The sequence below is a fragment of the Rhinolophus sinicus genome, chromosome 2 (assembly GCF_057876585.1).
Source record: "Rhinolophus sinicus isolate RSI-liver-muscle chromosome 2, RSI-T2T, whole genome shotgun sequence".
Classification (NCBI taxonomy): Eukaryota; Metazoa; Chordata; class Mammalia; order Chiroptera; family Rhinolophidae; genus Rhinolophus; species Rhinolophus sinicus.
In genome coordinates, this window is record NC_142502.1 from 71854606 (window position 1) to 71877454 (window position 22849).

The 22849-nt window shown below is 37.0% G+C and overlaps 1 protein-coding gene across 5 annotated transcripts in view; it reads left to right on the forward strand.

Annotated features, from left to right (window-relative positions):
• FILIP1 (filamin A interacting protein 1) overlaps positions 1-22849 on the forward strand; it is a 228872-nt gene that overhangs the window by 111802 nt on the left and 94221 nt on the right. For all 5 annotated transcript variants that reach the window (XM_074333213.2, XM_074333211.2, XM_074333214.2 and 2 more), the window contains one exon: positions 8800-9081. In XM_074333213.2, coding sequence (XP_074189314.2) covers positions 8800-9081 — 282 coding nt within the window. The remainder of the gene's footprint in view (positions 1-8799; positions 9082-22849) is intronic.

A 22849-nucleotide genomic window follows, 5' to 3' on the forward strand; every position in this document is an offset into this window, starting at 1 on the left:
GCCGCTAAATCTCTGTGGTATGTCTGCATAACCCATGGCAGGACTAATGCCGGCGGGAGTCTGCTCAAATTCTAGCATTTCAGGTTCTTCCACCTTAGATTTCTCAAACTTTGTGAAGGCACCATTTATATTTATATCTCCCTCAACTCATCTGGAAGAGAAAACGAGCATAGGTGAGCAGATGGCATTTTTACTACATTACCTTTTTTCTCATTTTTTTCCTTCTCATTTTCAGCCATTTTTCTAATTACTATAAACTGGGGAGGGAGTGGCAGAAATCGTTTCCTTCTCTCCCAGTTTAAATGTACCCATCAATCATGTTTGTCACATAGTCTAAATCAGCGTTGGCAAACTAAGGGGTAGGGGTGAAATCTAGCCACACCCATTGGTTTATGTATTGTCGATGGCTGCTTTCATGCCACAACAGCAGAGTGGAGTGGATGCAACAGAGACCACATGACCTGCAAAGCCCAAAATATTTAATATTTATCCCTTTACAGAAGAAGCTTGCCGACCCCTGTGCTAGACAATCATAGTTGAAAATAAAGTGTCTTTGTCTCTGGTGATACTTATACTGGGGTCCTGAGAGGTGTTTGAGGATCCCATAGTTGCTCTGCCGCTGATCAGTGCATCCGGCATTACTACTGCTAGTCGATACTTTTACATCCATCCAGAGAGTAGGACAGGCTTTATGATTTCACAGGCACATAGTGGGGAGAACAGGCATTATTATCTTCATTTTATAAATGAAAAAACTGTGGGTTGGAGAGGTTAAGCAACTTGTCCAGGATTACAAAATAAGTGAGTGTGGGGTGAGGGGTGAAGACACAGCTCTGTCTTGATTCCTTGGAGTTGATGGCACACAGTGCCAGGAGGATTCAGCACGATAGGAAAACAATGCTACGCATTTTGATGTGTGAGGTTGTGGGCCGCCTTACGGTGTTCTGTGGCTTGGGTGCTATGCTGAGGCAGGGCAACAAGAGGGTGGAGGAGAGAGGTAGCTAGTGACCATTATGTGTCTGAAAAAATTATTCCAAAAGGTGGTGACTCATTTTCTTACATAATTCCCACCCACACACTGAGTCCAAAACTTAGGCATTGTGGTAGCATGACATTTTACCTAAATTAAATTCCTAATGCACCACAATTAGCTAATCACAAAGTTCTCCTCTTTATTGTTCTTGCCAACCTTTGCGTTCATAGCAACTAAGTTTGTGAAGATGCGTTGGTTGATATATTAATACAATTCTCAGCCTCTTCATACAGCATCAGAGTGACAAGCACCTGTGCACATCAGGTAAACATCCTGAACGCTCATGTGGCTTCAGTTGCTTTCATAGAATGTGTTTCAATAGGAGTAATTTTCCCTTTTCTCCTTGCTTGGTTATAAAGCAGCTATGCTCCGTTTTTAATTTAGGTTCCCTATACTCTGCTCTAATCCAAGGGATGCTCAGGGACAGAAAAGTCAGAAGTCAGCAGGAGTTCAAAACAGACACAACCTATGACTCCGTACATTACAACTAATTTTAAGTCATTCTTTTATGTTAAGAAATGGTCTAGAGATTTAAAAGAAAGACATTTAAAGGACACCTGAATGCAGTTGGCGTATGTACAGGCAACTAGAATGCATGAAGTCATAGTCAGCACACAGATATGTGCAGTATTTCACTTTTCCCCCTGTCAGCATGAAGCAGTGACATCAGCCAAACCACTGCATGTCTTTCTCCTCGGGGAGGTTAACCCGTCTTGTTAACATTGACCAGCAATCGTGATTTGTCTCACATGTCTTGGAAATGCAATACAATTATTTGAGAATATTTGCTATATAAAGACAAACATTTTTTTCTAACAGGAAATTTGTGGAGTTGCCTTACCAGAATAATCAGCTTCTGCGCAAACTAGAATTTTTCTTAATTCACCTAATTTTAAAAAATCAGTTCAATCTATATCCAGTAGTATAACAGTTGTTATGTTGCTGGAGTCTTAGTGACTACCCATTCCAGAAAAGTCAGAAGTCAGAACTGCAAAGGCAAAGTTGCTTTTCAGCTTCTTTGAAAACCTCAAGTACTGAGAAGGAGAACGGCAGTGTGAGGGGAGCAGTGGGGAAGAGCATGTAGTCTTAGAAGAATAAGGTATTACACAAGGAGAAGTTCGAGAAAAAAACCTATGGGAATAGTAGGATTCTATGTAATTTTTGTTGTCTGAGACTATTTGGTGGATGCTATACTTTGTGACTAAACTTATTTTAGCCCCATGAAAAGGTGGCTGTGAATTCATTTGTATCGCAGTAGTTCTGATATGGTGATAAAAGCTCCATTCAGATTTCTCCTTGAACGTGGAAAATTCAAACATTCTAGTTCAGGCTTTCCAGGTACCAGGTATATTATTTCGGGCAAATATCTCTCTCTAAGCCTCACTTGCTTTATCTTTATAAGAAGAAGGATTATAGTATCTGCTTGATGGATTATTATCAGGATTTCATGAGATAATACTATATATTTTTATACTTAACCCAGTGCTCAGAGCATAATAAGCTCTTTAATAGCATTTAAAAAATTCTAATATTATGAATAAAGGTAATATGTAAGACTAATTGATCACATATAGACTGCTGAGATAAAGTCTAAGATATTTTTATTTCTGGTAGTACAGATAGGTCTCTTTTGTTAGTGGAAGGGAAATGACTGGTTCGTATACAATTCTGGGGTTTGGCCTTTTTAGAAGTGATGAAATACAGGAAGGAAATCTAGTCCTGGATAACCAGGAAACTAGTAATTTTCCAGAGATGTTCTCTTTGTCAGATGATAAAACAAATATTTAACAATTTAAATTAAATTGCATGATGATATTCGTCAAAGGCCACAGGTACATTATTGAAATGCCTGAAAAACTTATAGTCTCAAGTAGAAAGAATATAGGTAAAATTTATCAGAAAACTTCAATTTGAGGGCCTTACTCTTTTTATATAATCAATGCCTACAGATTATACACAGTGTCTAGTAGAATAGTGAAATCAGAATTATAATAGTAAAGTATTGTAAATATAAATATAAAAATACTTAAAATATATTGGGTTAAAGGATGGGTCATTGACGTTGAAAATGCCAGGAAAAATGTTATGTCATTACTTTATATTGCTAGATGGTTAAATGTTTTTCTTTTTTATACAATTGACAGTAGCTCTATTTCTGTGAAGGAAGTAAAAAAAGAAAAAAAAATCACCCCCAAAACCAAGTTATAAAAATGAATATAAAGTGGTAAACTGATTCCCCTTTTTATCAAAATGTTGGTAACAGAGGTCACCCTATTTTACATTCAAAGTTTTAAAACTCTCAAATTTTATATTCATTCAGACTCAGGTACCTAATTTTAAAAGATTTATTTCATGGCAGTTCCTTGATGTATTTTTTCTCTCTCTCTTTTTTTTTCTGGAAATCTTTTCTAAGTCTGCCGTTATCTTTCTTGAAGGATATTAAAGAGAATTTCATAAAATATTTCACCATAGTTTTAGGCTAGGGTAGAATACTATATTTTTATTTTGCCACAATTATAATATTTTCCTTGAACTTTTGATGACAACAGCACTACAGTGACTCCAAGAGAATCCCCTTTCTTGAATTTTAACATGCGTGAAATTATTTAGAATTTTCAGTTGGTCTGGATAGATCTGTCCAAGTAGAATGAAAATGACTTAAATAAACATAAACCTTGCTTTTTTTTGAGGGTTTTATGAGTGTAGATAATGAGAATCAAAAATTTACTTCACATGGCTTATTCCATAAATAGGCTGAAGAAAATTTAAAAAAAATTGTAAAGAAAATATAAGGGTAAACCTAGTAACATTTATGAACAGTCTTTGCTGTTAGAATGAATAATAATCTCATGAGAAATATTTGAACATTTCGTGACTTGGGATATTTATAACTAGACTTACCCAAGTAAACAAAATATACAGAGGGAATAATCTGGCATTGATAGAGAATGAACCAGTAGATTTGATTGGTCTCTTGCACCTTAAAATTCACATAAAACAAAAACAGATGTTTTCCTTTTCCTTCAGTTTTGGGTGCTTTGGGTCCTGTCATTTATGTCTGAAAGAAAGAACACGGACAGTTCCATGCTAATGTTCTGGAAGCCCCACGTGCAGCAGGCCCTTTGCCAGGCCACACTGTAAAAAGTAGACTTTTCTGTAATTAGTGTTTTCTTTTTACTGTGTACTATAATTTCTCCTTATAATTCTATAAAGTAATTCAAAAGTAGAAATTATATAAAGAAAATTATTGTGACATCTTACCCTATTTACTAGGTATGTTCTTGAAAAAGTGTATAGATAAAATTATACCAGGAACAGACAGGGTTTGGATACTTGAAAAGCATAAGAAAGCTGCCCACACCTAATTTAAGCAGAAAAGAAGTTTTTGTTGGTGTTAGGAATGGGGAGTATTGTGACCAATGTTGAATCATAACATAAAAAGACAAATCTGAAAGGAGGCAAGGGCAGTAGTGAAAGTTCTAGGTAAAATGCAAGGTCAAGATTGGCTGGAACTAACGAAGATGGGAACTATGGAATTGCTGTAGACTTTTTCTTTATCCTTTTCTTTTCACTTGTTCAAATGCTCTAGAAATACTTGTTATTCATAAATGATTCAATGTCTTTATAAACATTTTCTGATTCCTAGGATATTAATTATCTGACCGTATGCTCTAGTTATTGCCCAATATATGGGGCAGGGAGTGGTGGGGAACAGAGGAGAGATGACTACGGATGAAAGAGGGGGTTTTGGAATAACATTTGGTCTTTCTTTTCTTCACACCCTAGTCAGCAAATTCCATGCAAAGTATTGCTGGTTAATTCCTGTGAAAGGAAAAGTAAATGTATTTTCTGAACTATGTTAAGATAATTTGCTTATTAAAGATTACAAAAAAAAAAAGATTACAAGTGTGATGTGAATCTTCAGTTTATTTGTTCCCTTTTCTTGAGGAGAACTTTCTTGAAGGCTATACACTAAGATGAAGCAAAAGGCATTCCTGGCTTCTTTCAGAAAGTTTATTATCTATGTGTCCCAACCTTTCAGATGTGCAATCAACTTTCAAGAAGCCAAGGAGTGCCAGATGCCTTTCTGTTATCTGCTTGCTACTTGTCTAAGCACAATGGACAGGAATTGGCTAACTCTGATCTGTGATGGTCCCTGTTCAGATTTTCCATCCTGTTCTTATAACCTGTATCCTTAATAATTGACCAGGTACCTTTTCGAGAAGATTTTTAAGTGATTCATCATTTTACAAATTCTGCTACAGGTTAATGATTTTACTTAGCAACCTAATTTCAATTGCTGTGTGAATTTTGCAGAGTGTCTTAGGGAGAAAGACATGGATTTCTCTCACTTTGAGTATGAAGTGAAAAAAACATTACCTTAGTAGGCATTTGTAAATTTTTCTGGATCATCTGATTTACAGGGTGTTTTCTCCCCTTCCAATTGCTTGTGTTTAAGAACTTAGAGGAAAGCCCTATAATGAATAGGTATTTGGAGTCAGACCTGGGTTCAAATCCTAGTTCTTCTATTCACTAAGAGTGTATGTGAAATCCAGAAAAATGTATTTAATCTCTTTAAACTTTAGTTGCCTCATCTGTAAAACTGAGAATACTAGCATCTACTTCATAGTGTTGATATGAATATTAATTTAAATGAGATGCTGTATGTGAAGTGCTTTGCATACTGTGTATGTAGCACTTAAGAAACAGTAAGTGAGAGCTAGCATAATAAGGAAAAGTATGAATGTTGCTAAATGTGACAATGGAAATTCATTATTGTGTGGACATTTTCTCCTTACAAAATAGAATAAAATTATTTAAAGTGGACATTATTGATTGCAAACTTAGTACACTATTGAGAAATTATGTTTTTCTCCCTCTTATGTGTTGTCCAACTCCTTCCTAAAACATGTTTCGACTGGTTCGTTATCTCTTGAGTATTTTTGCATTCCTGAGTTAGAGCAAGTGCTGATTTCTGACTTTGTTGTGGAGATAAAGATAGTAGACCCTATGTGGCTTACCAAGAAAGGACTAAAGCCCATGAGCACAAGTCAGAGGAAAAGGACTAAAGCCCATGTGCACATGTCAGAAAAATTTTTAATGTGAAATTTCCGTGTCACAGAGAAAAATATTTATTAAGACAGAATTAACATCATCGGTTTAGCACATGAGATATTCCATCAGCCAGAGTGAGTTGAGGTGGAAGAGAATAGGGAACTCACGTTTTCAACCTGATTAGTGATATAATTAGATAATTCTAAAGTGTGTTTTTTTCTGTAAGTGATTAAGTCTGTAATAAATTAATTCTATAATGTTAATTAATTAATTAATATAATTCTGTGAATTCTGTACGTGCTATTATTGCTATAATAAAGTTTGTTTAAAAATGGTAATATCAGAAATTTTTAGAAAGAACTAAATATAATGAAAGTTGGTACTAAGTAAATGCTACTTTCTGGATGTTTGCAAATACAATTGAGTAAATACATGTAACAGATAATTGTGCATTTGTCCTATTTTAGGAATATCCTATAATAGGTAGATCCTATAAAAGATATAGAAAGATATAGAAAATCCAGGGAAATAAGATATAAACACAGGCTATAGTCAAATGCAAATGCTGTGTATGATTAAGGCTATTATAATTAAGTTTAAAACATCACCTCTCACTTTCTGTGCTTTGGGAACCATTGCCTGGAATTTCTATTAATGAAGGATCTAAATTGAGGTTGTCAAATCATTATTTGATGTACCATTCCAAACAGCCTTAAGATCTGATAGAGAAAGTTATTTCAGATAAAAGGAATTCACATGTGGTGTAGAGTTGTAAGGAGTCACAATTCAATTTAGGAAGCCCATGTGTCTCAGTTGTGATGTGTAACAGGCCAAGATTTAAATTTGAAACTTTCTATTCATCATTCATCACCTTTTTTTTTTGGCTTGGGGATCAAGTCAGCCTACTCTGTTCACAAACAAACTGTGATGAAATACAGTAGGTCTGCTCTGAAGTGTTCTGGCTTCCATCACAAAGAAACATGTATTCTTTGTTCACCAGAGAAGCACAAAGGATGCTCTAAAATTCCAAGAATAAATGACTAAGTTAACCAGAAAACTGGGTGCCAATATTAAGGACCACCTCTTCTGTTTATGTTGTTCATAGTGAGAGTGCTGTAGAAAGTTCACACACACACAATACAAGACTTCAGTTCAAAAAAGGAGCATGAATGTAGATTTCAAGATTTGTTGGAAGAATTGGCTATTTGCTATCTGAAAGGAAACAGCACACTGTATTTATTTTTCTATTATAAACCTAGTGTTTTGAAAAGCTTTCCTTAGTTTCTTAAGTATGGCTGGGTTCATTAAGGAAATTTACTTTCAGAAAACAAAGTCCCTGTATTTTATCTGGAATGAGTAATGAAAATCTTGCTGCACAGCTGTTCAGGGAAAGGAATACCGGTATTTATGCTGTGAGTTTTAAACAGGACTGTGTGCTAAGCTGCTATATTTAAGGGTTTAGGCAAATTTTGTGGAATAGCCCCCAGGATATCAGAGTTCTCTTCAGAGCACTCTGAGTCCTAGCTTTCGAGTTCGGTAGGTTTGTAACATACCTGTTGATCAAGTTCTTTTGCTCAGAGATTGACAGAGAATCTGTAAAGCATAAATCATGGGATGACTCCAAGGTGCTTCTCATGGGACAAGTTAGCTGCTGCTTTGTCTTTTTTCTTTAGTTTACTTCAAAATATATATTTAAAAAAATTTTTAATTTGAAATTGATCTGTTTTCTCCCAATTCTTTGTGCTGTTATTATTGTAAATGACTGACATAAAAAGACCTGATTTGGAAAAAAAGAGGCTATGGAAAGCTAGAATTCCATATCACTAAAAACTATACTACCCTCTTCCCTTTGCTTTTCCCTTTTCCTCCCTCCACCCTATATGCATTTTTCTGCACATTGTTACTTCCATCTGTTTCCTGGCAGGATTTGAGTTTTGAATTTTCTGATAAACTTAATTTAGAATCACTATTTTAAAAATAAACTTTTTTATTTTAAACAACTTTAAATTCTCAGACTGTTGCAAAGATAATACTGGGGGTTTCCCAAATACCCGTACACAATTTCCTCTATAATTAACATTTTAGATTAGTATGGTATATTTATTATAATTAATGAACCAATATTGATACCTTGTTATTGACTAAAGTCCATATTTTATTCATGTTTCCTCAATTCTCCCCTAATATCTCTTTTTCTGTTCCAGGATCCAATTTATGATGCCATATTATATTTAATTGTCATGTGTCCTTAGGCCCCTCTTGGCTGTGACAGTTTTTCAGATTTTCCTTGTTTTCAATGACCTTGATAGTTTTCAAGATTATTGGCCATGTAATGGCCAGTAAAAAATCTGATGTTTTTTTAATATTTTGGGGAGGAAAACCACAATGGTAAAGTGCCATTCTTATCACATCTTGTCAAAGATACATACCATCAACATGACTTAGCACTGTTGATGTGGACTTTGATCATTTGACTTGAGATGTTTATAAGGTTAGAATCACATTTTCATTCTTTCATGAAACCGTCAAAGCATTTTCCTGAAGTTTGTAATGACATATTTATTGAAGATATCAGGAAGCTAACTGGGACTGATCTTTTTGGTTTTTCTTGATTGGTGGTGTTGTAAAGCTTCTTTATTGGTTTTTTAATCGTTAAACAAAAATAAAATCAGTGGTGGTAAAAACATCTAATCTTTTTTCTTGTGTTGTAGGTGGGAATGAGATCCCGAAACCAGGGTGGTGAAACTTCATCCAACGGGCATATCTCCTGCCCCAAATCCTCCATCATCAGCAATGCTGATGATAAAAGTCTCTCAGAAGATGCAAAAAGGAAGAACAAATCAAATAGAAAGGAGGATGATGTCATGGCCTCAGGAACTGTCAAACGACACCTAAAACCATCTGGAGAAAGTGAACGAAAGAATAAGAAATCCTTGGAGTTATCCAAAGAAGACCTCATCCAACTACTCAGCATAATGGAAGGGGAGCTGCAGGTAGTCAAATTTTCACAACTATTGTTTCTCTAGTTCCCAAGCTATAAAACAAGGGACTAGGAACCTATCTCCCTCACGGGGTTATGAACTTCATGAGGAAAACAGCTATGTTTTTCTTATTCATTTCTAAATCCCTAATGCCTGGCACCAGTTTGCACTGAATATATATTTGTTGAATAAATGAATAGATGCTGATTCCAACTTCAAGCTTCTCTAGAAGCAGAAAATTTCTTCATAATGTGATTTTGGTAATAATTTAACATAGGCCCCTGTACGTAGTAGTGTGTAATCAATGAGCTGTTCTACTTCAGTCTTTCACTATGGTTGAAAACTGTAGAAAAGTCACGATTATTAGAAGGTAGAGTTAAGACCAAGTGTTACTTTTTACCAGAAGGTAGAATAAAAGAGAGATACAGAGATAGAGCGAAAGAAAGAGGGAGAAAGTGAAGGAAAGAGAAAGAAGTCTTTGTTTAAACCAGCTTTATACTTTTCCCATTTTTCATAACTTGCAGCTTTAATTTTCTACAACGTCATAGGAGTTGAGATGCACACAAATAAGTTAAGCATTATATTGTGAAGACCTAATACTTTCACAAAGCATTTTGAAGCCTATTATCTCATTCAATCTCAATAAAGATATTGGTATCATTGTCTATATTTTATAATGAAGAAACTGAGGCCCAGAAGAGTTAAAGCTTTGTCCAGATCTTATCTTAGGCCTCCTGATTCTTGATCCAGTGCTCTTTCCATTGGCTCAAGCTTCTGTAGCTACCTGTGTCAGGTCCCCCATTCAGTGTATGTTTTTAGGGAGCCGACAGAGGGAGTTGGGATTTTTCTGAGTTCCTGAGCTCTATACGATTATATTTCTGGAAGTGGGGAAACAATAACTTCTTTTGGGGGGTTGATGAGTTAAGAGTGGATTGCTGTTTTCCTCTCTGTTTTTATTTGGTTCTTAGCTTGCATGAGCCTCTTAGGGGAATACTAATGATTGTGTGAAATGAGGCCTTTGTTTGGTGCTGTTATCATCAGAGAGATCATTTGCAACCTACCCTAAACTAGAGTGGACTAGCCTGATCTGTTCCTGTTCTCATCTGTATGTGCACACAGATAAGGAAACCCCTGGGGTAAAGAGAAATAGAAAACATAACAAAACTCAGATTTAAAAAAAACAGACAAACGTGACTGAGCTCACCATGTGGATAAAAATCACATTTGTATTTCATAGCAAAAGAAGAAACTTTCCAGAATGACACCATTACTAAAAATAGCTCCAGCACTCCCAGAAATGTGGTTAATGTTTTGTCTATTGACATTCATCGTGTAAGGAGGCAGACTATAATACTCCAACTTTTTAAGTTGCCCCCACCTGACAGTACTAACCCAAGTGGAAGCTACAGGGGTTGTCTGGAAATTTTTCACAAAACAATGGTATCAGATCACTTCTTTCCAGGCATGGTGGCCTGTGTGAAGCCTGTGGCTCTACAGATACTAATTTCTATATAAGGCTGTTGTTATATCATGGTGGATTCTGGAATATATTTAAGATTCACGTGGCTTTTATGTTCATGGTATTGCGAGATATGATTCCAGAGCCTAGGCATTCAAAATATAAGCCCATACTCCCAGGACATCAAAGATATTACCCATGAGACTACAAAGAAATACATTTTGCTTTCCACTAATCTTTACAAATACAGGCTACCTTACACATGATAGATATATTTCCGAGTAGAAAGATATAAGTAAAAAGTGTAAGATATTTGTGGAGGAGGCAGTGAAGGAAAAGAGAAATGAAGAACCTGATATTTTAAGAAATTCCATGGTGAATTCATTTGAAAAGCAAGTAATCCACCCCCCATACTTATATGTATACACATACATGTGTACGTGTACGTACACTAGTAAATGCAGATTTTGCAATATTAGGTTAGTTAAAAGTGAGAATGTTCCTGTATTTAAAGGTGTAGATATAGGTATATAAGTTCTGTACCAGACTCCTGTCCTTCAGTAGCATTGTCATATGAGGTGGCATGTATGTTGCAGCTAAGAGAGGGAGGCAGTTGCCATTAGCAAACACGAGTGGGCTGGTGAAAATGTGACAGCATTGTGCCAGGTTTGCCAGGCTACAGATAAGAAAAAAAGTCTGTCTAAAGATCTTGTATTGAGAGGCGAGGTAGGAATATACCATATGAAGTAATTTACCCTCAACTCAGGCCTACATGCCATTCAGCAGACACATATGAGCATTTAGTAAACTGTCTCCCAGACTTTCAAAGGTCATCTATTACTCTCCCTTTGTGGAATGGTTGTATGTGACTCAAATGCTCTTACTCTGGAGGTAGTGTTCCAAGGTTCTGTAAAATATTGGGATTGGCAGGCATCTCTGAGGTGTCTTATTTACCTCCTTTCTACTTCATGTGTGAAAGTGGCACTCAGACAAGGTATGTGACTTGCCAACTTTGTGCAGCGATGTAGTTACATTTGCTCTAGGCCCAAATTGCCTGTCTTTCAGTCCAATGTGCCTCCCACCATGTCATTTACACTCTGGGGATATTCAAGGGTGGATTCCAGGACTTTATATTTACTCCTCGCCTCCAGAATTTCTCTCAGGGAGATTTACATTGTGAACTTTGGGGCTAAAGCTATTTTGTAGAAAGACGAAACTTTTTTAGGTAAGAGAAATTGAGGCAAGAGAAATCTTACACATCGAGGCAGTGGAATATGATCTGAGCCATGAAGTGCGATGTGATTTGGATAGTGAAAAAACAGGGGGAAGCAGCGGTGCCACAGGGCTGCGGGCTGGGCACAACACAACTCGGGCTTTGTAGTCACTGTTCTGTGAGAGTTGTCCCCTAAAATTGCGCAACAGCTTAGCCTGGTGGGGACTGGAACTGCTCATCAAAAGAAGTAGGGTGACACACAGAGCAAAGGGCTTATAATCTAGGCAAGAGAAGCCCAAGGTCAGGTTGGCCTGTAGGAGATGTACCCTGGGATGATTTAGGAGAAAGGAAGAGATGGAGGCTCACTCAGACTTTTTATGCTAATTTTCTCTTTCTCAGACTCCTTGTTGATCTCTCATTCTTTCTAACTCTGTATCCAGGGTTTTGGACATTAGAGACAGTTCTGTGTATCTTCTGGTACTAGTGGCCGGCCACTTTCAGAATCTTGTGCGATTCATGGGAATTTGTTGAATGAATCGTATAAAGAGCATGGCCTTTATTGTTAGCATTGGCTCTTTGCAAAATTTGCAGATTTACTGTTTTGTTTGCCAGTCCAGGTACCCAGGAATTCTCGAAGTGCACCCTTACTGGACGTGTATTAGAAATGGAGTTCACCTTCCCAGGGATCTTTGCATTCTAAGGAGTCTTGTCTAGAACTGGTGATGTCATGACCCTTGTCTTGGAGATGGACATCTTCCAGACTTTTCAAGCCACACTTTAGTAGATGTAAGCCTGTCGTTTCAGCCCAATGACTGTCCAACATCGCCTGCATAGAAGGAGCAGGGATGGTTTTCATTATTACATTTCTGTCAATGACTGCTTCCAATAACAAGTATTTTCTAGTACATTGGAACACTTTTTTTTTTCCTTTTTGGTTGAAAAACTGATTACATGTTTCTCAGACTAAACTGAAAATAATAGACTAGTACATCCAGACCATCATTTGGGCACCATGATTTATTTCTCCTATTTGTCCAAAAATAGCACTTTAAAGAGGTCATTCAATTTGGCTATACTCAAAATGACTAGAGTTCAAAGGAAATGGTACTCATATCAAAAAGCCATTATACAGAAAACTTGGCAGAAGGATATGCTTATAAAATTATTAAAAACCTGAATACTCAATACTTTTTTTCTTGGTGCAAAAAAATATTTGTCTATTTTTTGTACTAAATTCCCTTGATTTATTCCACTTGAATACATTTTTTTAAAACTTCAAATTAGATTTCATCGTTTTTCCCTTTGTCCTTATAGTTAGTTGTCTTCTACCTATGCATAAGGAGACTCAGGAAAACACTGGATAACATAACTAGATAATGTACCACCATTCCATTTGGCTTTGCTTTTTGCCAGGCTCAGTCAGAGATATAGTCATCCACACAGTGAGAAATCTATCTTCATCCTGGGTGACTGACAGAAGAAGGTGTTGTATTTCAAAGATAATTTGTGAAATAGATAATATGGCTGTGGATTGTTTGAAGTTTCCTCTAGTCTCTCCTTCTGGGCTTCCTAGCCATTTTCTTTCATATTATCAAATAATTTCTCTTTACCTCTCCATCACCTACTCTATGTGAGCTTTCCATCTGCTCTTATTTCTCAACAAGAGTTCATTCATTCTTAGGGCATCATTTAATTAATTATTTCTAAGTTGATCTTACAATATTTAAGAGACATTGCAGTGCTAGAGGTCTGAGGGATACAAAGATAAATAATAATAATAATACTCGTAGCTAAAATTTGATGAACTCCTATTATATTCCAAGCATGGTTTTGGGCACTGGGTATTACAGCGGTCATGATGCAAGAGTTTATGACCTGATAGGGTAGATGAGAATGTACAGGAATGAATATTCTGTGGGGTAATTTAAATATAAATTATGGGAGTACAAAGGAGGGAAAGATTATGAAAATCTCAAGAGATGAGTGAAAGCTTCATTGAAGAATTGGACCTTGAAGAATTGATAGACTTGGAACAGGTAGAGATTAATGTAGGGACCAACATGAGCAGAATCAAACACAGAGTGGGTGGGAAAGTATGGGTCATGTTCATCAATGAATAGTCTTGCCTCAGTGGACAAGTATTTGGTGGAAGGAAAACTATACCTCCACTTGGAGACTATAAATAAGACATCTGAAAAACATCAATTAGAAGGTGTGATGATCTCAGGGGAGTGGAGTGATCCAGAAGTCGAGGGAGTCAAGATTGTCAAGAGAGAGGTTATGTCAGTCAAAGCAGCAGAAAGTTTCAGTTGGATATGACTGAAGGGTATTCTTTGGGTTTGTGAATCTGAAGGTCATTGGGAACCTTTGCGAGAGCAGTTTCAGTGAGATTAAGCCTATTTTTAGTGGTTTGAGAAGTGAAGGGAAGTTAAAGAAATAGAGTAACATGTTCTGTTCAAAATCCAGGAGTTTAGAACAACTTTTTATTTTTGTAAGAGTTATTGAGATTTTCTGGGTTTTTGTTTTGTTTTGTTTTGTTTTTGACATAGCCTAATTCCCTCCCTCCCTTTTTAAAAAAAATTATTGGGGAATATTGGGGAACAGTGTGTTCCTCCAGGGCCCATCAGCTCCAAGTCGTTGTCCTTCAGTCTAGTTGTGGAGAGCACAGCTCAGCTCCAAGTCCAGTCACCGTTTTCAATCTTTAGTTGCAGGAGGCGCAGCCCCCCATCCCATGGGGGAATTGAACCAGCAACCTTGTTGTTGAGAGCTTGCGCTCTAAGTAACTGAGCCATCCGGCCACCCCACCCGCAGCTCAGCATCAGCTCATTGTCTTCAATCTAGCTGTGGAGAGTGCAGCTCACTGGCCCATGTAGGAGTCGAACTGGCAACCCGGTTGCTCAGAACTCACGCTCTAACCTACTGAGCCATCTGGCCACCCCTAATTTCCCTTTTCTTTAGCATAGTAATAAAGTGTTTGTCTGGAACAGAGTATGCCCTTACTACATATTTGTTGACCTCCTCCTTTGAAATCACAATGTTGCCTTCCTCTACTTTGGGGCTTTAAGTGAAACATGGGATTATTTAAAAAGTAAAAGGCTAAAACAGTATGTCTTGAATGTCAAGTTCTATGGGAATGTGGTGTAGAACCCAAGAGATTGGGTAGTTGACCTTATGACTTTTGACTTTGAGCCTTAGTTTAATTTATAAATTAAACTTTATCGTAGGTATGTATGTGTAGGAAAAAACAAAGGGTATAGGATTCAGTAATATCTGCAGTTTTAGGTATCCACAGGGGGTCTTGGAACATATCCCCACGAATAAGGAGGGGACTACTGCAATAATAGGCTTACTATACTTAGTGATTGCTATACTTAGCCAATACAGATGCTGTTTGGAGAACGTTGGATAAGAAAGGAAGAGAAAGATAAGAGAGTAGCTAGAGGGAAATGCAAGTCAAGGCATGAAAGAGGCTTTTAATGATGAAAGAGGCTTCACTGTGTTTATGGGTTAATGGGTTAAGGAGTACGACCAGAAAGGAGCGGATGAAGGATACAGAAAAGAGCAAAGATTTTTGATGAAGCAGAGTCTTGGGGAAGTCAGGAGGGAGGGAATCAAAGGTATGGTACTGGGGCTGCCCTTGAAAAGGTCATTGGGTTTTCTCTTGAAAAGGAGGGAGACCATCTTCTGTGACAGAGGAAAGGAGAAAGAACGCGTGGAGATGAAAATAATGTTGTAGCAGATGGGTGGGCAGTTGAGGGAGATCTGCCTAAAGCCTCAGCTTTCTCTGCAAGGAAAAGACAAAATTATGTCCTGCTTAAAATGAGGAGCCCTAGGCCAAGAGGTGGTCTTAAGGATAATTATGTACATGCTGTATTGCTGCTGGGGGGAATGTTAGAGGAAGGTGATTGTGGACAAATAGGAACATAAATGAGTAGAATTTAGGATTCAGTCAGCAGAGAGACCATGTGTTTGCAGTGGCACCAGTTTGTTTAGAAGTGTGAGGATAAAAGGGGAGATATATGCATAGCACTGAATCTATAGTTGTCCAAGTGGGTGCAGTGGAAGGACAGAAATGCGAGAAAGTGGAGTGTTGGTGAGGCAGTGCCCAACAAGGAAGAGATAGCGGAAGGAATGAGTAGGTCAGTGGGAAGACGCGCATGACACTGGAAAGACTTGAAGTTGGGCTATTTGCACTTAACTTTTCTGTGTGCTACAGTTTTAACTAATGCAAGTTCTTGGGTGCGGTCCCGGGAGTAGAAGTGAAAGCAATTAGAATTAATGAGGTCAAGAATTGGTAAAGTTAGCATATTGGCTAAATCTCCCACGTGAATGTGGAAACCTCCTAGGATGATGGATTTGAAGTGCAGAGCAAGTCCGTATCATTTAACAAATGTGAGGGTTAGGGACTAGGTCAATCAACTGCTTCTGGACTACTTTTTCTGAAGTGTTTCTCTCATGATGTCATTCTGTTCTGAGGAGTTTAAAAGAAGTCTCTAGACTCTATCTGATTGAAATTTAAATTGCTCAGACTGGTCTAAAAAAGCTATTTATTAATGACAGACTCCCCATTAGCTATGAAAGCTCATCATTAGCGTTCCCTAACATGACCATTTCTATTCAATCAGGCAGTCTCTACATTCTTCCCCAACCCTGACACATGCACCCACATACACAATTTCAAATACTATCACCCCCACAGTGTTGTTTTTCTTATGTGTCTTCCAGCTTGAGGGTACTTACAAGACTCTTTGGGGCTTTTTAGCAAAATTCAGGACATGTATTTGTTCTTGGTCTATGTCATACTCCCCTCATGTACTAGTCAATATTTCTTTTTTTCTTTTTTTTAAATTAAAGATTACTTTTTTTAAAAAGCAGTTTTAGGATCACAGCAAAATTGAGAGGAAGGTACAGAGATTTCCTATATACCTTCTGTCCCCACACATGCACAGCTCCCCCATTGTCAATATCCCCACCTGAGTGACACATTTGTTACAACTTAGGAGCTTACACTGACACATCATTATCATCCAGAGTCTATAGTTTATATTAGGGGTCACTCTTGGTGTTGTATAGTCTATGGATTTGGAAAGTGTATAATGACATGTATCCATAATTGTAGCTTTATACAGAGCATTTTCACTGCCATAATATCTGTGCTCTGCCTATTTATCCCTCCCTAAAACATATTTCTTTTAGGGAGCTCTGAAGGCTTAGCTCCTCTTTCAAGTCTTTCCTTTTTCTTTCTTTTTATTATTGTTGTTAGTTTCAGGTGTACAAAACAAAATAATGATTAGACACTTACACCCCTCACAAAGTGATAACCCCACCAAGTCTCTGTCCCTTTGACATCGTATATACCTATTACAATACCATTGACTATATTCCCTATGCTGTACTTTACATCCCGTGCCTATATATATATTTTAAATTATAGTGGACATTCAATATTTTGTTATATTGAATATAACCACTGCACTATACACCTGAAACTAATATATTAGTTTTATAATATAATATATTATATAATATAATTATATAATATATTATATTATATTAGCAGGTGTATAATGCAGTGGTTAGGCATTTATATAATTTATGAAGCAATCCCCTCAATAAGTTTAGTACCCATCTGAAACCATACATAATTTTTACGACATACTATATTCCCCATGTATTTCACATCCCTGTGACTATTTTGTGACTACCCATTTGTACTCATAATCCCTTCACCTTTCTCATTCATTCTCCCAACCCCCCTCCTATCCAGCAACCATCAGTTTGTTCTCTGTATCTATGAGTCTATTTATGTTTTTGTTTGTTTGCTTATTCTGCTCTTTAGATTTCTCATATAAGTGAGATCACATAGTATTTATCTTTCTCAGTCTGACTTATTTCATTTAGCATAATATCTTCTAAGTACATCCATGTTGTTGCAAATGGTAAGATTTCATTCTTTTTAGCGGCAGAGTAATACTCTGTTGTATAGATATACAGCAATTTCTTTGTCGAGTCGTCTATCAATGGGCATTTAGGTCATTTCCATATCTTGGCACTTGTGAATAACGCTGCAATAAACGTAGAGGTGCATATATTTTTTTTCAAATTAGTATTTTGGATTTCTTTGGATAAATACCCAGGAATGCAATTGCTGGGTCATAAGGTAGTTCTATTTTTAATGTTGTGAGGAACCTCCAGACTGTTTTCCATAGAGGCTGCACCAATTTGCAGTCCCACCAACAGGGCATGAGGGTTCCCTTTTCTCCATATCCTCTCCAACACTTGTTTGTTGACTTATTAACAATAGCCATTCTGACAGGAGTGAGGTAGCATCTCATTGTGTTTTTTATTTGTACTCTCTGACGACTAGTGACGTTGAGCATCTTTCCATATGTCTATTGGCCATCTGTATGTCCCCTTTGGAGAAACTGTCTATTCAGGTCCTCTGTCCATTTCTTAATTGGATTGTTTGCTTTTTTGGTGATGACTTGTATGAGATTTTTATAAATTTTGGATATGAACCCCTTATCATATAGATCATTGGCAAATATCTTCTCCCATGTGAAGTCTTTTCTAATTATATGCTCCCCAAAACTTGTCTTTCTCTTGTCCAGGAATCCTATATTGTTTTGGTATAAATGTAAGCCCTAACATCCCATGCATACACATTCCCTAAGTGTTTTATGTACTTACTTATGTCTGTTGCCTGAAACTACTTGAGAGAAGGAGTTGTGTCTTCTGCTTCTTCCATATGCCTCATGGCACCTAGAGAAAGGGTAGGCATTTCATTATTAGTCTATTGGGAACTGCTGATGAATCTTGGAATGTCCCAATATTTATACACCCTATGAATAGTCAGAAGATTAATTGTTTAATGTCTGCAAAAGGCTTTGAACTATACAAAGTAAAATTTTCATAGTACACGTAATGCTATTGAATTAATAATAATGGTCCCAAATACTTACAGTGACATTCCTATTACAGCACTATGATTCTGCTTTTCAGTCATCTTTAACAAGAGATGTCATAACTCCACTGGGGATGGTGATAATCAGTTCAGATGGAATTACCTCGTGCAACTAAGCACAATAGGCTTATACTACAGAGGTGTCATTTATCACTTTTATTTTAGAAATGACTTTTCTTTTCCTGAGTTCTATTTATCACATGGGTAGGCTTCCCATGGAATCTCTGAAGAATGAAGCTTTTTGTTACTCTGTAGGGCTTTTTAAATCGATGACTCACCTGCACTTAATGTGCTGCATCTTTAGAATCTTGGGCTGAGGTCACCCTGAGTGAGGCGGCCCAGTGAAACCTCACACCACCAAAATGGTCAGCATGCTGAGAGTGGTATGTCTTTGCTAAGTTGAGGAGGCAGCAAAGAGACAGGTTGCTTTCTGATTAAAATCAAGACCAGATTTGATTCTTTGTTGAATACAATGCTTCAGAATCTCATGTGTCTAGTAGTATTGTCAGTATTTTGGCAAAGCGTTTCAGTGTCTTATTTTCATTGTTCAGAGAGAATATTTTTAGCGCTCCTAATAGAATCAGAAAGTTGGCTTCTCTGCAGTGAGAATAATGTACCCATTGGCAACATAGGGGAGAACCTTGGTTTTATTGAGAAATGTAAAAACATATATTAATAAAGAAAATACCCCATAAAATAAATCTGTGTATTATTTTATAAAATTCTGGACATGGGAAAATACTATATACAGGTAATATGTGAAAGATGGAGATTTCCCCCCAAATGGCTATAGCTTGTATTTTTCTAGTGGAAATGATCTCTATTACTTTAGTTAACTATATCTAAATATCCAACTTACCTGTGTAAATGTTATTTGGGCATGTGCTCTTGTTACATGGAGACACTTAAAAGTAAAATTAAGAGATTGTACAGATAACTGTTATGAGAAATGTATATTAAATGGAGTAGAATTTGGGGCATAGTGAATTTGTGATTCCAGAAGGATGTGGAGACGTAAGATCTCAGCCTATGGTATCCACAAAAATTTTCTATGAAGAAGGAAATATCTGCACTGTTCTGAATGGTAGCCATTAACCTCATGTGACTTGTGAGCATTTGCAATATGGCTAATATGGCTGAGGAACTAAATTTTAAATTATATTTAATGGTAAATAATTTAAATTTAAATAGCCATATGTGATACAGCCAAAATACTGTATCAACAGCACAGATACAGAGAAATAAACATGACACTCATCTGAAGAGATCTTAGTTGAAGCCAAAGGACAGAGAAGAAAATGAAAAAGTCAAGTCCAAAGACAGACTTTTAGAGAATACCTATGGTGAAGGGTGGGGAAAGAGAAAAGAACTAGCCAAAGAGAAAGAGAGGACATAGTTAAAAAGAAAGGAAGACAGATAGGAAGGGTGATATGTGATGGATGCAAGGGAGGAGAGAATTTCAGGAAGAAGACATTTACAGCTCTCACTGCTGCTGCAAAGCTGGAGGATGAAAACTGAGAACAGGCCATTTATTGAGCTGACATTTAAAAGGTGCAATTTCAAAGGAATGGTGAGTGTTGATATCTGACTGCTGGTGTCCAGAAGTGCTTAGCCAAAGTTCACTTTTGAGAAGTTTGTGGCTAGAGAAACATAGCAGGCTGGATCTGAGGGAATAGTAAGTGTAGGAGAGGCTACATAATTTTAAAGGAAATTCCAGACATGCTATCATTTCACCCAGCAATAAGGAGATTATGATGACAGTGTTTTCAGGGCGGAGTATCATCTAGTCCCTGGTTGAGAGCTAGCTCTGCCACAAATACTGGCCTAACGCATCCAATGAGAAAATACATAAAGTGTTATCAGGGGTAAGGTACTGTGACAGGTAGAAAACGAAGCCAGAATGTTTACCCTCACCTGATGTTTCCTTGGAAACTCCTCTTGCTTGGTCACTATCTGAAGGTTCTGCCAAAGCCAATCTCTGGATTTAACATAAAATTGTTTTACAAAAATTTAAATGGTAATCCACTTTAAAAACATTTTTAAAGAACGACTTTATATTAAACAAATGGAACTATGAAGTAATTTTCAAAAAGCATCTATTGAGTGCTTAATAGACAGAGTCTGTCTTCTAGGAGTTTGTAATTGAGAATAGTTCTGTTTTTTTTCTGTATTAAATTTACTGGGATGACTGGTTAATAAAATTATGTAGGTTTCAAGTGTGCATTTCTGTAATACATCACCTATATATCACATTGTGTGTTCACCACCCAGAGTCAGTTCTCCTTTCATTACCTTATATTTGACCCCTTCTTACCCTCTTCTACCATCCCCCCCCTCCCCTCCCCTCTGATAACCCTAAACTGTTGTCTATGTCTATGAGTTTAAAATAGTTCTTAAAAAGAAAGACATGGACTAGTAGAAATTTTGTTAAACATAGTCGAACAATGTAGAAAATGGCAGAGATGAATTTACCTATGTGAGGATAGAGGTACCTGAATAGGATGGAGGGAGAGAGGGTGAATAGGCACGTATGTAGTCAGGAGAAGATTAGGGAAAAAGGTCCTAAATATTCCATGCCCAGATTCCCTGGGGGAACAGGCCTTAATGACAATAATTCCATGTCTAAAGAACCCCAGGAGCTTTGATCAATCTAGCTCCTTTTATGTAGAAAGTTTCCAGGCTCCCAACAAGCTGTTGATAAAGACCATAGAAGAGCTTGTAGGAAGAGGAGAGGGAGATTGGGCTTCACCTAATGAGGGGCATTTTTCTGGTTTACACTATTAATTCATATAAAACGTTTTTAGAGTTATTAAATGTTTCTAAGAGTAAAATACAGAACTGCATGTCTAGACCATGGTGAATCTAAATTGATTGTATTCAAATTGATGAACCATCACTGCCAGCACTGCTTACAACTACTAGCAACTTGACATTGTCTACAAATTCCTGGGCCAGACTTTAACCTCTTTTTTATTCCCTTCTCTCTTTGGAACAGTTCAAGAACACTGCTGCAAGTCACTAGGCAAAGACTTAGTAGATAAAAAATGGGCCTGTTTTAGGCACTTCCTTCCTCCTGAGCTTCCCTCATTTCAGCCCCAGTGACTCTCAGGAGACCATTCCTGGTACAGTGTGATGGAGGCTTTGTGCTGAAGTTTGTGTGACCTGTGGCATCCTTGGGTTTGCTAAATGGGGTTACAGTGCAGACAATGTGTGGAATATTTTTCTTTGCAAATCTAACTGGTCCAGGTGGGATTTGAAATCTGACTTCATGAGCATCACGTCAACCAGTCATAGCCCAGCCTCAAAACACTTGAAGAGCTCAGAGACTCATGTCACATGGTTATCAACAGAGAAATATTTTTATTCAAACCATCTGTATTTAAAAGAGAAAGCAGGGCACTGATGAAAATTGCTGAAATCGTTTTGCTGTGATACTAGTGCATAATCGAAAGAAAGGATATAAACTTTGATTCAAGAAGAGCATTGTCACTTGGGTGTGTTTAGCTAACATGTAATCCTATCTATGGATGTGATCTTGTGCTTCAACAATGTATATGTTTGTATTGGCAGGAAAGGACTTTTATAGACCTTTCTGAACAGCAGCCATTAATCTCAAGCAATACCTAGTCCCATGTTAAACATTTCCTGATCAAGGGCCTGAAAGGAAACAAGAAACAATGTGCACAAATTTTAGCTGACCCTGCTCTCCTCCTGCCTTTTTAAAGTAGTTATAATGAAAGCGCGTTTGCAAGTCCATGCTTCTATGGGGAATAGCTAATTCATGAGGTAAATCAACGATAAACCAAAGGTTTGTATGTTCCTAAGCAGATGTAGGAAATGGTCTCATGGGCTCAAAAGCAACACTTGTACTGATGAAAGTGTGTGTCCCTTAAATAGTGTGTTACTATTTTTGAACCATAAATGGGTCTGCCCTGAGGTGGTATATTATAGCTCTTGCCATCTTGTAATAGTGAAAAAAAATTATATATGTTATATGTGCATGTATGTGTGTATGTGAACGTATATATAACATATGAAAATATATACACACACATACTTATATACATATAAATTTCTTAAATCAGCAAACTTTTTTTAAACCTGAAAACAATGTGTAAGATGAACTGTGTTCTGGAGCAATTGA